At 40.8% G+C, this 12,843-nt stretch overlaps 2 protein-coding genes across 2 annotated transcripts in view; both read left to right on the top strand.

Moving 5' to 3' along the window:
- The first annotated feature begins 1,923 nt into the window (after nucleotides 1-1,923).
- LOC119428954 (cytochrome P450 4F3) lies at nucleotides 1,924-11,047 on the top strand. Its single transcript, XM_037696664.1, has 13 exons — nucleotides 1,924-2,180; nucleotides 2,256-2,400; nucleotides 2,496-2,549; nucleotides 2,624-2,751; nucleotides 5,043-5,164; nucleotides 5,236-5,382; nucleotides 5,608-5,737; nucleotides 7,528-7,594; nucleotides 8,428-8,557; nucleotides 8,636-8,769; nucleotides 10,559-10,623; nucleotides 10,694-10,776; nucleotides 10,846-11,047. Exons 1-13 carry the CDS (start codon nucleotides 1,977-1,979, stop codon nucleotides 11,045-11,047), a joined length of 1,611 nt encoding a protein of 536 aa, XP_037552592.1. The 5' UTR covers nucleotides 1,924-1,976.
- An 865-nt stretch (nucleotides 11,048-11,912) lies between these two features.
- LOC119429003 (lymphocyte function-associated antigen 3) overlaps nucleotides 11,913-12,843 on the top strand; it is a gene marked incomplete in the record, with an annotated part of 6,092 nt that continues 5,161 nt past the window's right edge. The window contains 1 exon segment of the mRNA XM_037696722.1: nucleotides 11,913-12,094. Coding sequence (XP_037552650.1) covers nucleotides 11,944-12,094 — 151 coding nt within the window.

The raw sequence follows: 12,843 nt of genomic DNA, 5'->3' as shown, positions 1-12,843 counted from the left end.
GGATGGATGGATGGATGGATGGATGGATGGCTCAATCAATCTCGGATGGATGGATGGATGGATGGATGAATGGAAGGATGGATGAATGGAAGGATGGATGGATGGAAGGATGGATGGATGGATGGATGGATGTATAAACTCTGTTCTACATGTGTTAAACCCATCGAGTGAAAAAGTTTTGGATCAATGAATCTGATCGTTTGATCGGCTCAACGGGAGAAACTGGTTTTAGTTTCTCCAACACCGACGTCTTCCTCGACTGAACTGGTTTGACCCGTCCTTCTAGCTGCACACAAGAAAACGAGTTTTAATCTAAACTTTGGTGTTTTATATGTATACAAATATATAAATATATATAAATATATATGTATATGAATATATAAATGTAAAGCTTGGTTGTGTCGGAGCAGCTTCTTGAACTCTTTCGAGGAGCTTCTAGTGAACGTGTGAATTTCGAAGTAAAAGAAATTAAAACGTAAGAAACAAACAGATGAAGTTTGGACCAGATTCATCTGAAATAAACTCTTTTATTTTAAATTTAAATACTTTGAGTGTTTCTGCCTGAAGCAATTCTTTAAATCATGGACATTTTAAAGAATATATTCAAACACGTGCATCTGCAGGATTGGGCAGCAAACTGTGAAACAAGTTAAAGAAACGCAAAAAGTTTAAAATGAAGCGACTAAGACAAAAAATATAAATAAAATGGTTAATTCCATTAAACTGGGAGTAGAGGAAGACGCATAAAAACATGTTTAAGTTCTAAATAAATACATTTTATGGTTATTATTGCAGCACTAATGTCAAGAGGCAAACAAATAAAACAATATGTTTTTTAAAAGTGCTCTAATTGTTTAAAAAGTTAGAATTTTATAAATAAATTAAAAAACGGCTAAAGCATAAATTAATATATTTATGGTGTTGAGCTTCAAACATAAGAAGAAAATTATTTTCATATAGTAATTATTACTGTTTTACTGGACCAACTGTCACAATTTCATTAAAACACACGTCTGAATTATTAAAATATCAAATTAAATTAAGAACCAATTAACGAAGCTAATGCTAACAGGCTAATTAAAGCCAAACACAGCAGCTAAATAACAATTACTCGACATTAAATTAAAACAAACAAATAAATAAAACTTACCAGAATCTCATAGCAGTAAACATTTTGCTTGAAACTGTCCACTGTGTGTTTTCAGCCGTTTCTATCAGGATAAACAACTAAAAAATAAGTTAAATTAGAAAAAGATTTCAGTGACGTCAGGCGCGACTTCCGCCTTCACAGGTGCAACAATCAGTGCGGCCTTCAGGAGCGGCTCGTAAACTAGAAACTTCTCAACGACCCGCCGGAAAAACGCGATAACTCAGTTCGTTCTCTATAAGGATTTTTATTTATTTATTTATAATTTTTGTCCATTTATGAGGATGTACACATTAGCTCTAAAATCTCTTCACTCTGACTTTATATTCATTCAGATTTTTTTTTTTTTACTTGAATCGTTTCAGATCTTTATTTTATGTGTCTTTTGAACCTGAAAACTTCAACTATACATAAAATAACACCGTTTATGAACAAAAATAAAAATAACTTTTAGGTTATTAACTATATTGAAGTTAATCCTGTATTTTAACAGATGTTAATGTGACGTTGATAAATTATGATGTATGCTTTTCTCTTGAACTCTTCTCCGTCTCACAATCAGGTTTTTTAATTTTTATTCATTTTGTTGTTGTTGATGTCAGTTTTTTCTCTTCGTTGAGTCTTTAACAATAAAAAAAACACTATATGAAGTAAAAAAGTGGAAGTGGTTGAGCGCTGTCAAAGGAAGAGGTGTCGTAAAGCTCCAGCCGTTGCGAGTGTTGAAATAACTGCAACGGTTGAGTTTCTTCACATTTCAACACCAACAACATCTCACTGTCCCATGTGAACAGAAGTGGACTTCTGGACGTTCGTGTCTCCGTCCCTCAGGATGGCTCTCCTCCACAGTGTCCTCTGGCAGGCCTTCAGTTGGACGGGCCTCCGCCTGGTTCTGCAGGGGCTCGGGACGGGCCTGGTGGCCGCCGCTGCAGCGTGGACCGTGAGGCTGCTGGCGCGTCACGTCTGGTACTCGCACAGGTTGTCCTGCTTCAGCAAGCCCCGAACCCGCTCGTGGCTGTTGGGACACCTGGGTCAGGTACTGTCTGGGCCTAACCGGCACACGGTGACGCAGTTTACCTGCAGCTACACAACAAACCTGCTGTTCCCTCAGATGCAGAGCACAGAGGAAGGTCTCCAGCAGGTGGACGACTTGGTGCAGACCTACAAACACTCCTGCTGCTGGTTCCTCGGGCCTTTCTATCACCTGGTCAGAGTCTTCCACCCTGATTACGTCAAACCTCTGCTGACGGCATCTGGTAGGACAACACGTGCACTAATAAAACTCTGTTCTGAACGGTAACAACTGGTCTTTTTTCCTTCCCACACACGGACACCGCCTTGCTTCTACTAGGAAGCGTCACTGTGAAGGACGAGCTGATCTACGGCCACCTGCGTCCGTGGCTGGGTGAGTGAAGCGCGAACAAACACGTGAACGCGGCGACGGTTCAAAATGACGGTGTTTTCTTCACGACGCGTCAGGACAAAGTCTGCTGTTAAGCAACGGGGACGAGTGGTCCCGCCGGAGACGGCTGCTGACCCCGGCTTTTCATTTTGACGTTCTGAAGAACTACGTGACGACGTTCAACTCCTCCACCAACACCATGCACGTGAGGCTTTAACACTTCACTTCAGTTTGTTCCTGTAGCTCCAAGTCTCAGCAGAAGTCGTCTCGGAGCACCGAGCAAAAACGTGCAAGCACAAAGGAGACAGTGGAAAGGAAAGACTCCCTTTAACAGGAAGAAACCTCCAGCAGAAGGACGAGCGGACATCTGCTTCGACCGGCTGGTTTGAGAGGACAGGAAGTAGAAACAGACACAAAATGGCCGTTCCAGCTGAACTTTCTATAGGAGGAAAGACAAAAAAACATGTTAAGATTGAAATAATTACAAACCGGAAGAGTAGAGGAGGAGCCTGAGAACTGAAAGATCTTACTCCCATTCTACTTTTAGAAACTCTAGGAACCACAAGTAAACCTGCAGTCTGAGAGTGAAGTGCTCTGTTAGGAAAATATGGAACAATAAGATTTGTAACATAAGATGGAGCTAGGTTGTTGAGAGCTTTGTAGGTTAGAAGTAAGATTTTGAATTCTATTCTGGATTTGACAGGGAGCCAATGGAGAGAAGCTAAAACTGGAGAGAGATGATCTCTCCCAGTAACTCCAGTTAAGACTCTGGCAGCAGCATGTTGGATCAACTGAAGACGTTTTAAAGAAGTATTTGGACACCCAGATAATAAACCATTGCAATAGTCCAGTCTAGACGTGACAAATGCATGGACCAGTTTTCCTGCATCATCTTTAGATCAGATGTTTCTAATGTTAGTGATATTACGCAGGTGGAAGAAGGAGGTTCTAGGAACGTTTTTAATGTGGGGGATAAAAGACATGTCCTGATCAAAAATAACACCAAGATTTTTAACATTAGAGCTGGAGGACAGATTAATGCATCTAAGGAGGGAGAAAGACTGAAACATTCATTCCTAAGGTGCTCAGGTCCAAAAACCAAAACCTCAGTCTGGTCTGTTCAACAGGAGAAAATTAAGGGTCATCCAGGTTTTTATGTCTTTAAGACATGCTTGTAGTCTAAGTAGCTGATTGGATTCATTGAGTTTAATGGACAAATATAACTGTGTGTCATCAGCATAACAATGAACATTTATCCTATGCTGTTTAATAACTTTACCTAATGGAAGCATATATAAAGTAAAGAGTATTGATCCAAGCACTGAGCCCTGAGGAACTCCATGACTAACTTTGGTGTATGAAGAAGATTTATTATTTACATTTACAAACTGGAATCTATCAGATAGATATGATTTAAACCCTTTTAGAGCTGTTCCTGTAATCCCAACATCATATTCAAGCCTCTGTAGTAAAATATTGTGATCAACTGTATCAAATGCAGCACTGAGGTCTAACAGGACCAGTAGAGACACAAGTCCATTGTCTGAGGCCATGAGAATATCATTAGTGACTTTTACTAGTGCTGTTTCTGTGCTATGATGAGCTCTAAACCCTGACTGAAACTCTTCAAACAGATTATTTCTTTGTAGATGTTCACACAACTGACCTGCAACTATTTCCTCTAGAATTTTTGAGATGAAAGTTAGATTAGATATAGATCTATAGTTGGCCAGAATTTCTGAATCAAGGTCAGACTTCTTAAGTAAAGGTTTAATTACAGCAACCTTAAAGCGTTGTGGTACATAACCATTTATTAGAGACAAATTAATGATATCCAAGACTTATTAATTAGTGGAAATACCTCTTTAAACAGTCTGGTTGGGATGGGATCTAGCAGGCATGTGGATGGTTTGGATGAGATTATTATTTTGGACAATTCAGAGCTCAACAGGACAAAAACTGTCCAAACATAAATCAGGCTCTAGTGAAATTTTTAAAGTTGTCTCATCTGACACAGAACCAGAGGTGATAGTAGGAATGTTGGTTCGAGTTTTCTCCCTAAATGAAACAATTTTATTTATAAATAATCTCATGACGTCATCACTGCTTATAGTTGTAGAGATACATGAATCAACAGAGAGAGGATTTTTCATTAGACTAGCAATGGTACTGAAAAGGAACCTGGGGTTATTTTTATTCTCATCAATTAAAGATGAGTAATATAAAGTTCTAGCTTTACGGAGAGCTTTGTTGTATGTTAGCAGACTATCTTTCCAAGATAAGTAAAATTCCTCAACGTTAGTGAAGCACCATTTTCTTTCTAGTTTTCTAGATGTCTGTTTTAAAGTATGTAACTCAGAATTGAACCAAGGAGCTAATCTCCTCCAATTGATTACTTTCTTTTTCAGCGGAGCAGCTTGTTTGCAAAGCAGTTGTGAAATTAACTAAAGAGGAGGCTCGCTCGACGTAATCTGTGTCCCTTAATCCTGTTTTCAGAGGAAGTGGTCCCGCCTGGTGGCTGAAGGAACGACCAACATCGAGATGTTCGACCACGTCTCTCTGATGACTCTGGACAGTTTACTGAAATGCGCCTTCAGCTACAACAGCAACTGTCAGGAGTGAGAACTCCACCGAAACGTTCGGCTCCTGACTCGAGGTCGTGTTGTTCTAAAGAAACTCTTCCCTGCAGATCTGCCAATGAGTACGTGGCGGCCATCGTGGAGCTCGGTGACCTGGTGATCGACCGCCGCTTCAGGATTTTGCACCACTGGGACTGGATGTACTGGAAGACTGCGCAGGGGAAACGCTTCAAACGGGCCCTGAGCGTCGTCCACGGGTACACGGGTCAAACCAGCTGTTTTTCTTTTTCAGCACTTTGGTTTTCTAATGTTTTATTTTACGCTCGTGTGTCTAAACACTGTGACGTGGTTTTAAACATGAAACTGCGCCGCCTCTGATATTCTACGATAATCTGGAGAAACTTCACCGCTCAGATTCTGAGTTTAAGCCCAAAGACTGTGTCGGGTTCAGCTGGTGTTTTGTGACTTGACCGAATCTGCAGATTCACCCGGGAAGTGGTTCAGAAGCACCGAGCGCTCATCGGCCAGCAGCAGGAGACAGAAGCACGAACGGACCTGACGACAGCGCCGCAGAAGAAGAAGGACTTCGTCGACATCATCCTGCTGTCCAAGGTAGAGCCGGACCGAACCAAAGGCTGGCAAATTCAACGTATCAGGAGCAAAAGACCGTTAGAAAAAGCTAAAGTTTCTGGTTCTGCTGTTTATGATTTTTGGTATTGGTGCAACTTTAGCTGTTTGAAATATTTTCAGACATTTTGTTCTCGTAGAAAATGAACTGAGCTCATTTTACCTCCTTCGGATCTTTACATGTGTTTACAACCTTTTACTTCTTTCACATTTTGTTCTGCTTCAGCTTCTTTCAGCTGCTTCTTCAGCTGTTTTGGGTTCCTTTCAGCTTCTTTCTGCTAACTACATTTTTATTCTTCTAACTACTTTCTGCTAATTTCAGCTTGTTATGCTCCTTTCAGCTTATGTATGCAAGTTTCAGCTTTTCTACTATTTCAGCTACTCTTCAGATGCTTTTTGCTAATTTCAGCTTTTTCCAGATAATTTCCACTTTTTGTGCTCATTTTTGTTTCTTTCGGCTTTATTTGGCATAAATGTGTTTTTTCTGCTATTTTTTGTTAATTTAAGCCTGTTCTACCTTTTCAGCTACATTTTTAGCCTTTTTTTTAACAACTTTCAGCTGTTTTCAGATCAATTAAAGTTGGAGGTTTTTTGTGTAATTTCTGCTACTTTCAGACTAATTAACTTCTTCATGGTAATTTTAGTTTGTTATGCTCTTTTCAGCTTTGTTCTGATAGTTTCAGCATTTTCTGCTATTTCAGCTACTATATAGCTGTTTTATGCTAATTTTAGCCTTTTCAGCCTAACTCCACTTTTTTTTTTTTTCGCTAATTTGAGCTCTTTCCGCATCCTTCTGGTAGATTTTAAGCTTTTTTTATACCTTTTCAGCTATTTTTTTTTTTGCTCATTTCAGCTTATTTTAGCTGTTTTTTCAGCTGATTCTGCTCCTTTCAGCTTTTTTATGCTAACTACTAAATTTTTGTTTCTTCTAACTTATTTCTGCTAATTTCAGCTTGTTATGCTCCTTTCAACCTTTTTATGCAAGTTTCAGCTTTTTCTACTATTTCAGCTACTATTTAGCTGTTTTATGCTAATTTTAGCTTTTTCAGCTAATTCTACATTTCTTGCACTCATTTCAACTTTTTTCAGTCTAATTCAGCAAAAATGTGCTCTCTCCAGTTCCGCCTGGCAATTTAGGCTTCTTTATGTTTTTTAGCTACTCTTCAGCTGTTTTTTGCTAATTTCAGCTTTTTCCAGATAATTTCCACTTTTTGTGCTAATTTTTGTTTCTTTCGGCTTTATTTGGCATAAATGTGTTATTTCTGCTATCTTCTGTTAATTTAAGCCTGTTCTACCTTTTCAGCTACATTTTTAACTCCTTTCAGCTGTTTTCAGATCGATTCAAGTTTTTCTTGGGAATTTCTGCTACTTTCAGACTAATTACCTTCTTTATGCTCCTTTCAGCCTTTTCTGCTATTTCAGCTACTATTTAGCATTTTTTATCTAATTTTAGCCTTTTCAGCCTAATTCCACACTGTTTAGCTAATTTGAGCTCTTTCCATATCCATTTCTTAGTTTAAGCTTCTTTATGCATTTTCGGCTGTTATTTGCTAATTTCAGCTTATTTAAACCCAATTCAACAAATATATGTTCTTTCTGCTTTCTTCTGCAAATTTAGGCTTGTTCTTCTATTTCAGCTACATTTCAGCATGTTTTTTTATTTAATTTCGGCTGTTTTTCATCAAGCTCTTCTGCGATAAGAATTCACACAGGAAATGCATTTTGTCTCGTTTACTGTAAATGTATTTTGTAATTATATAAAGTGCGTGTTGCAGGATGATGATGAGCAAAGTCTAACAGACGAGGAAATCCAGGCCGAGGCCAACACCTTCATGTTTGCAGGTAAGATATTGACTGTCATAAGTTTCATCTGCCACCACTCACAGGTAAGACAGTTATTACTCAAAAGTCTTGTGGTTTTGACAAGAGATGACTGAACCCAAACGCTTCGACACAAAAGTGTGTGAAGCCGAGAAGAAGTATCTCGGTAAGCAAGTACCTTCAAAATAAAACAGCCAACAGAGTCGTACTTGGCGATATTTTGAAAATCTGTTTCTAATAAAAGTAACTTGTGCTGACGAGTGTCACAAAGAAGAGTTTTCAAAAACTCCGTTCTTATTTTAAAATTCTTCTCCGGGGGGGGGGGGGGGGGGTCCATCCCTGTATTTAAAAAGGAAAATCCTTGAGCTTCACAATGACACCAAACATTACATGAAGGGATTTCCTGAGGGATTATTCGATTGAGTCTTGATGGTCTCATTTTGGGTCACATGTTTAGATCTTTGCAGGGGAGCGGTGGCGCAGAGGTTAGAGAAGGTGGGCTTGTGATTGGAAGGTCGCCGGTTCGACTCCCCGGACCAACAACATGAAAATGTGGGTGAAAGGTGAAGCCTGCCTCCACCCTCATTTGCCCCAGTCTGTGCCCTTGAGCAAGGCCCTTAACCCCCACCACCTGCAGCTGTCTGCTCCACTCAGAGGCTGTGGTGGCTCGAGGTCTGTGGTTGGTCAGGAAGAACATCCGGAGTAAAAACAATCACCAAGACTTGGTGCGAGTTAGTTCTCTGTGACGACCCCTGAAGAAGGAGCAGCTGAAAGAAGAAAAACTATTTACATTTTTACATCTTAGCTGTTTCGTGTTTAGGAGCTAAAGTTTGAAGGAGTTTGATTCGTTGCAGGTCACGACACGACAGCCAGCGCCGTCAGCTGGACGCTCTACAACTTAGCTCGACACCCGCAGCATCAGGAGACCTGCAGACAGGAAGTGATGGAGCTGATGCAGGGACGAGGCGGGTGGGCCCTGGAGTGGTCAGGACTCACACATGCACACACACATGCACACGCACGCACACGCACGGTGATCCGACGTTTAACTTGTCTTCAAAGGGAGGACCTGTCCAACCTCCGCTTCACCACCATGTGCATCAGAGAGAGCCTCCGGCTGCACTCACCGGTCCAGGCGGTCACCAGGACGTACACTCAGGACATGGCGCTGCCTGGGGGGCTCTCGGTACCAAAAGGTGCGCGGACCGGTTCCCTCTGAGCTTTCACACAACATGCACGAATGCTTACTGAGCAGAACCTGCTGAAAAACAGCTACAATTAGCTAAAAACGTGCTGAAATGGAAGAATAAGCCTAAATTAGCAGAAAGAACACACATTTGGCAAATTAGGTTTAAATAAGCAGAAAATAGCACGAAAAAAGGGGGAAATCAGCTAAAAGGCTAAAAGAAGCTTAACTACCAAAAGGAAGTGGAAGGAGCTGAAATGAGGGAAAAAAACTGGAGTTAGCTGAACAAGCTAAAATTATCATAAAAACAGCTAATCAGTAGCTGAAATAGCAGAAACTTGCCTGAAAGGCGCAAAACAAGCTGGAATTAGAAGAAATAAGCTAATTAAACTGAAAGTAGCAAAAACTTTAAACTTATCTTAAAACAGCTGAAATAAGCTTAAAAAATGCTAAAATAAAGCAGCTGAAAATATAGAACAAGCTTAAATTAGTAGAAGAAAGCTGAAAGAACACGTTTGCTGAAAAAAGCAGAAATGAGCACAAAAAGTGGAAATTAGCTGAATTAGCTAAAAACATGCTGAAATGTGGCTAAAATAGAAGAACAAGCCTAAATTAGTAGAAGAAAACAGAAAGAACACATATTTGCCGAAAGCTAAAATTAGCATCAAACGGACTAAGTAGTAGCTGAAAAAGCTGAAACTAGCAGAAAAAAAGCTAAAATTAGCATAATCTTTAAGCAGTAAGAAGATAATTACTGGTAGATTGAAAGTAGCAAAAATTACCACGAAAAACTTGAATTTATCTGAAAACAGCTGAAATTAGCTTTTAAAAAAAGCTAAAGTAGCTGAAAATATAGAACAAGTTTAAATTAGTAGAAGAAAGCTGAAAGAACACATTTGCTGAAAGAAGCAGAAATGAGCACAAGAAAATGGAAATTAAATGAAAAAAGCTGAAATCAGCTAAAAAACCAGCTCAAGTAGCTAAAAAGGCAGAAAGAAGCTTAAATTAACAGAAGGGAGTGGAGAGAGCACACTTTTGCTGAATTAGGTTGAAAAATGTTGAAATGAGTGCAAAACATGTGGCACCAGCTGAAAAAGCTGAAATTAACATAAAAACAGCTATATAGTAGCTGAAATAGCAAAAAAGGCTGAAATTTGCCTGAAAGGAGCATAACAAGCTGGAATTAGCAGAAAGAAGTTAGAAGACGCACACAAATGTTGTAGTTAGCAGAAAGAAGCACAAAACAGCTGATAAACAGCTGAAAGTAGCTGAAAAAAGCTTAAATAGCTGAAAGACGCTGAAGCAGAACAAAATGTGAAAGGAGCAGTAAAAAGTTGTAACAGATCTAAAGATGTGAAGGATGGAACATGAGCTCAGTTCAGTTTCTATGAGAACAAAATGTCAGAAAAGGCTAAATATTTCAAACAGCTAAAGTTGCACCAATACCTAAAGTCACAGCAGGGTTGTGCTGAAAGAGCCGAACGTTGTGATTCATGATTTGTTGAAACAGCTGAAAACTGCGGGACATGAAACGCACAATAAAACGTACAGAAGGAAACCGGATCAGCGTGAACGCTTCATTGTTCACACACCGGGTTGATCTGGACCGGCGCCGGCGTCGTGTCGCTCATTTCTGCTAAAAGTTTCAGGTTATTGAGGTTTTACTGTGCACACGGCTCTGGTTCTGATCCAGTTCTCGTCCCACCCAGATGTCATGTCTGCTCTGGTTCTGATCCAGTTCTCGTCCCACCCAGGTGTCATGTCTGCTCTGGTTCTGATCCAGTTCTCGTCCCACCCAGGTGTCATCTGTTTGGTCAGTCTTTACGGAACGCACCACAATCCTGCCGTCTGGACAAACCCACATGTAGGAGCCTGACCTTTGACCCAGCCTGTGCTTGGTTTCACGTGGAAGCTGACGTCTGTTCTCCCGGCAGGACTTTGATCCTCTGCGTTTTGATGCCGCCAACGCCGGGGGCCGCTCGTCTCACTCCTTCATCCCCTTCTCGTCGGGCCCCAGGTACTCTTGTGTCTCTGAACCAAACAGCCGATTCAGTTCTTGAAGGAATGAACCCACGTCTGCCTGCAGGAACTGCGTCGGACAGAAGTTCGCCATGGCCGAGCTGAGGGTGGTCGTGGCCTTGACCCTGCTCAGGTTTCGCCTGAGCCCGGGAGCCGACCCAGAATCAGGGAGCAGCTCTGAGGGGGTGCGGCGTCTCCCCCAGCTGGTGCTGAGGGCCGAGGGGGGGCTGTGGCTGCAGCTGGAGCCTCTGGATGTACCAGGGCAGTGATGGAAAGTGGTCAAGATGTTCTGGTTTCTTCTTGGGTCAGAGACGTAGATCCAAACAGGACTTGAAGAACCTACGAGGTCCAGCAACATTTCATTCCTGGAGCGTTTTGTTCTCGTCAGTGAGAACCGGCTGGCTTTGAACTTCTGCCGTTGCTTTTGCTCTGAGTCGCCGTCAGAGTCACAGCCGCGCCGCTGTACTTTATTTTGAAAAACATTTGTTCAAAATAAAACGTCTGTGTGTTTCATTCTATGTTGGTACCTGTGAAAAATAAACATTTCTGTCATTTCAAACAACACACACACTATCTATCTACCTATCTATCTATATATATATATATATATTTATATATATACATATCTATATGTATGTATGGATGGATGGATGGATGGCGTAAGACCAAACTCTCCAGTCTGTGCTTAACTGAGTAAAGATAAAAAAAAATAAGACTATTACATTTTACATTATTTGAATTTTATTTCCAAAAACTAAATTACCAGAAATTGTACATGAATAAATGGAGAATTAGTTTTTTATCCTCCCTTAAAGTGAACCTGAACATTTTTCAAACATAAACAAAATGAAGACGCTTGTTGATGACGTCATGAACTAGGCTGCAGTACTGTGTGTAGCCTGTAGGAGTCAGTAAAGAGCAGTTTTATTTTATTTTTAAGAAAACAAAACATAAACTTTAGTGGGTTTTTTTGTTTGTATAGTTTTTTAGCTTAATGTTAGCTGCCTTAAAATTGGCGCTTTCATGGCCGGAAACCAACATTAAAGTCAGTTTGTGTAAAAATTATTTTAACCTGCTCGACGTGGAGGCGGAGATTTGTTCACACCCAACTTTTTTACTTTCGGAACCAGAACCGGTCTGAACCGTTTTATTCCTCTCGGGTAGCATGCCTTCGGGCTCCAGTTGGCTCGGTTCTGGCTCGGTTCTGGGGGTTGTTGGCGGAAGCAGCTCGGGTTTGTCCGTTAAAATGGCTCCTCCTGGACTCTGGGAGCTGGCCGCCTGGCTCGCTGTGTGTCTGGTGACTTCAGGGACCGCTGGTGAGTTCAGGTCCTCCTCTGTTAGCGGAATTTACACTGTTAAAAGTCCATCTTGGTTTAAATGTATTGTGAAGTGTTGGAGTCTGTGCGTGGAACGTGCGTGTATTTAGTGTTTCATGTCGCAGCCCCACCCAGTTTAAACGGGGTGGGTGGGTCGCGGAGGGCCGTGACAGAGATATCATCATTATCTATTATTGAGATATTATTGTATTAATTGTTGAGATATTATTATTTATGAGCTTTTGAGATGTTAATCAGCTGTTGGTTGTAGAAAACTGCCTTGTTGCCATGGTTACGCATCATAACAAATGTCCAAAACTGAAAAAAGTTCCAGTAAAAATCCTTCCAGCTGCACAGCATCTGATACCAGAGGAAACAATCATCCAGAAAATGTGATTTACATCCAGAAAAAGAGGAATTAAAGTTTCCAAAAGCAAAATCTCAGAATGAAAGTAACAGAGCTGCTCCAACATGCAGACACCTGGAGCGGAGAAGTTCTAGAACATTACTGTTAATGTGGTTCTGTTAGCATTGTGGTTCTGTTAGCAGTGTGGTTCTGTTAGCAGTGTGGTTCTGTTAGCAGCGTGGTTCTGTTAGCAGTGTGGTTCTGTTAGCAGCGTGGTTCTGTTAGCAGTGTGGTTCTGTTAGCACTGTGGTTCTTTTAGCAGCGTGGTTCTGTTAGCAGAATGGTCTTGTTAGTGGCATGGCTCTGTTAGCATTGTGGTTCTGTTAGCAGTGTGGTTCTGTTA

The sequence above is a fragment of the Nematolebias whitei genome, chromosome 23 (assembly GCF_014905685.2).
Source record: "Nematolebias whitei isolate Nwh7 chromosome 23, NemWhi1, whole genome shotgun sequence".
Lineage (NCBI taxonomy): Eukaryota > Metazoa > Chordata > Actinopteri > Cyprinodontiformes > Rivulidae > Nematolebias > Nematolebias whitei.
Note: the sequence above shows the minus strand (reverse complement) of the source record. Positions and strands in the feature narration are given on the sequence as shown.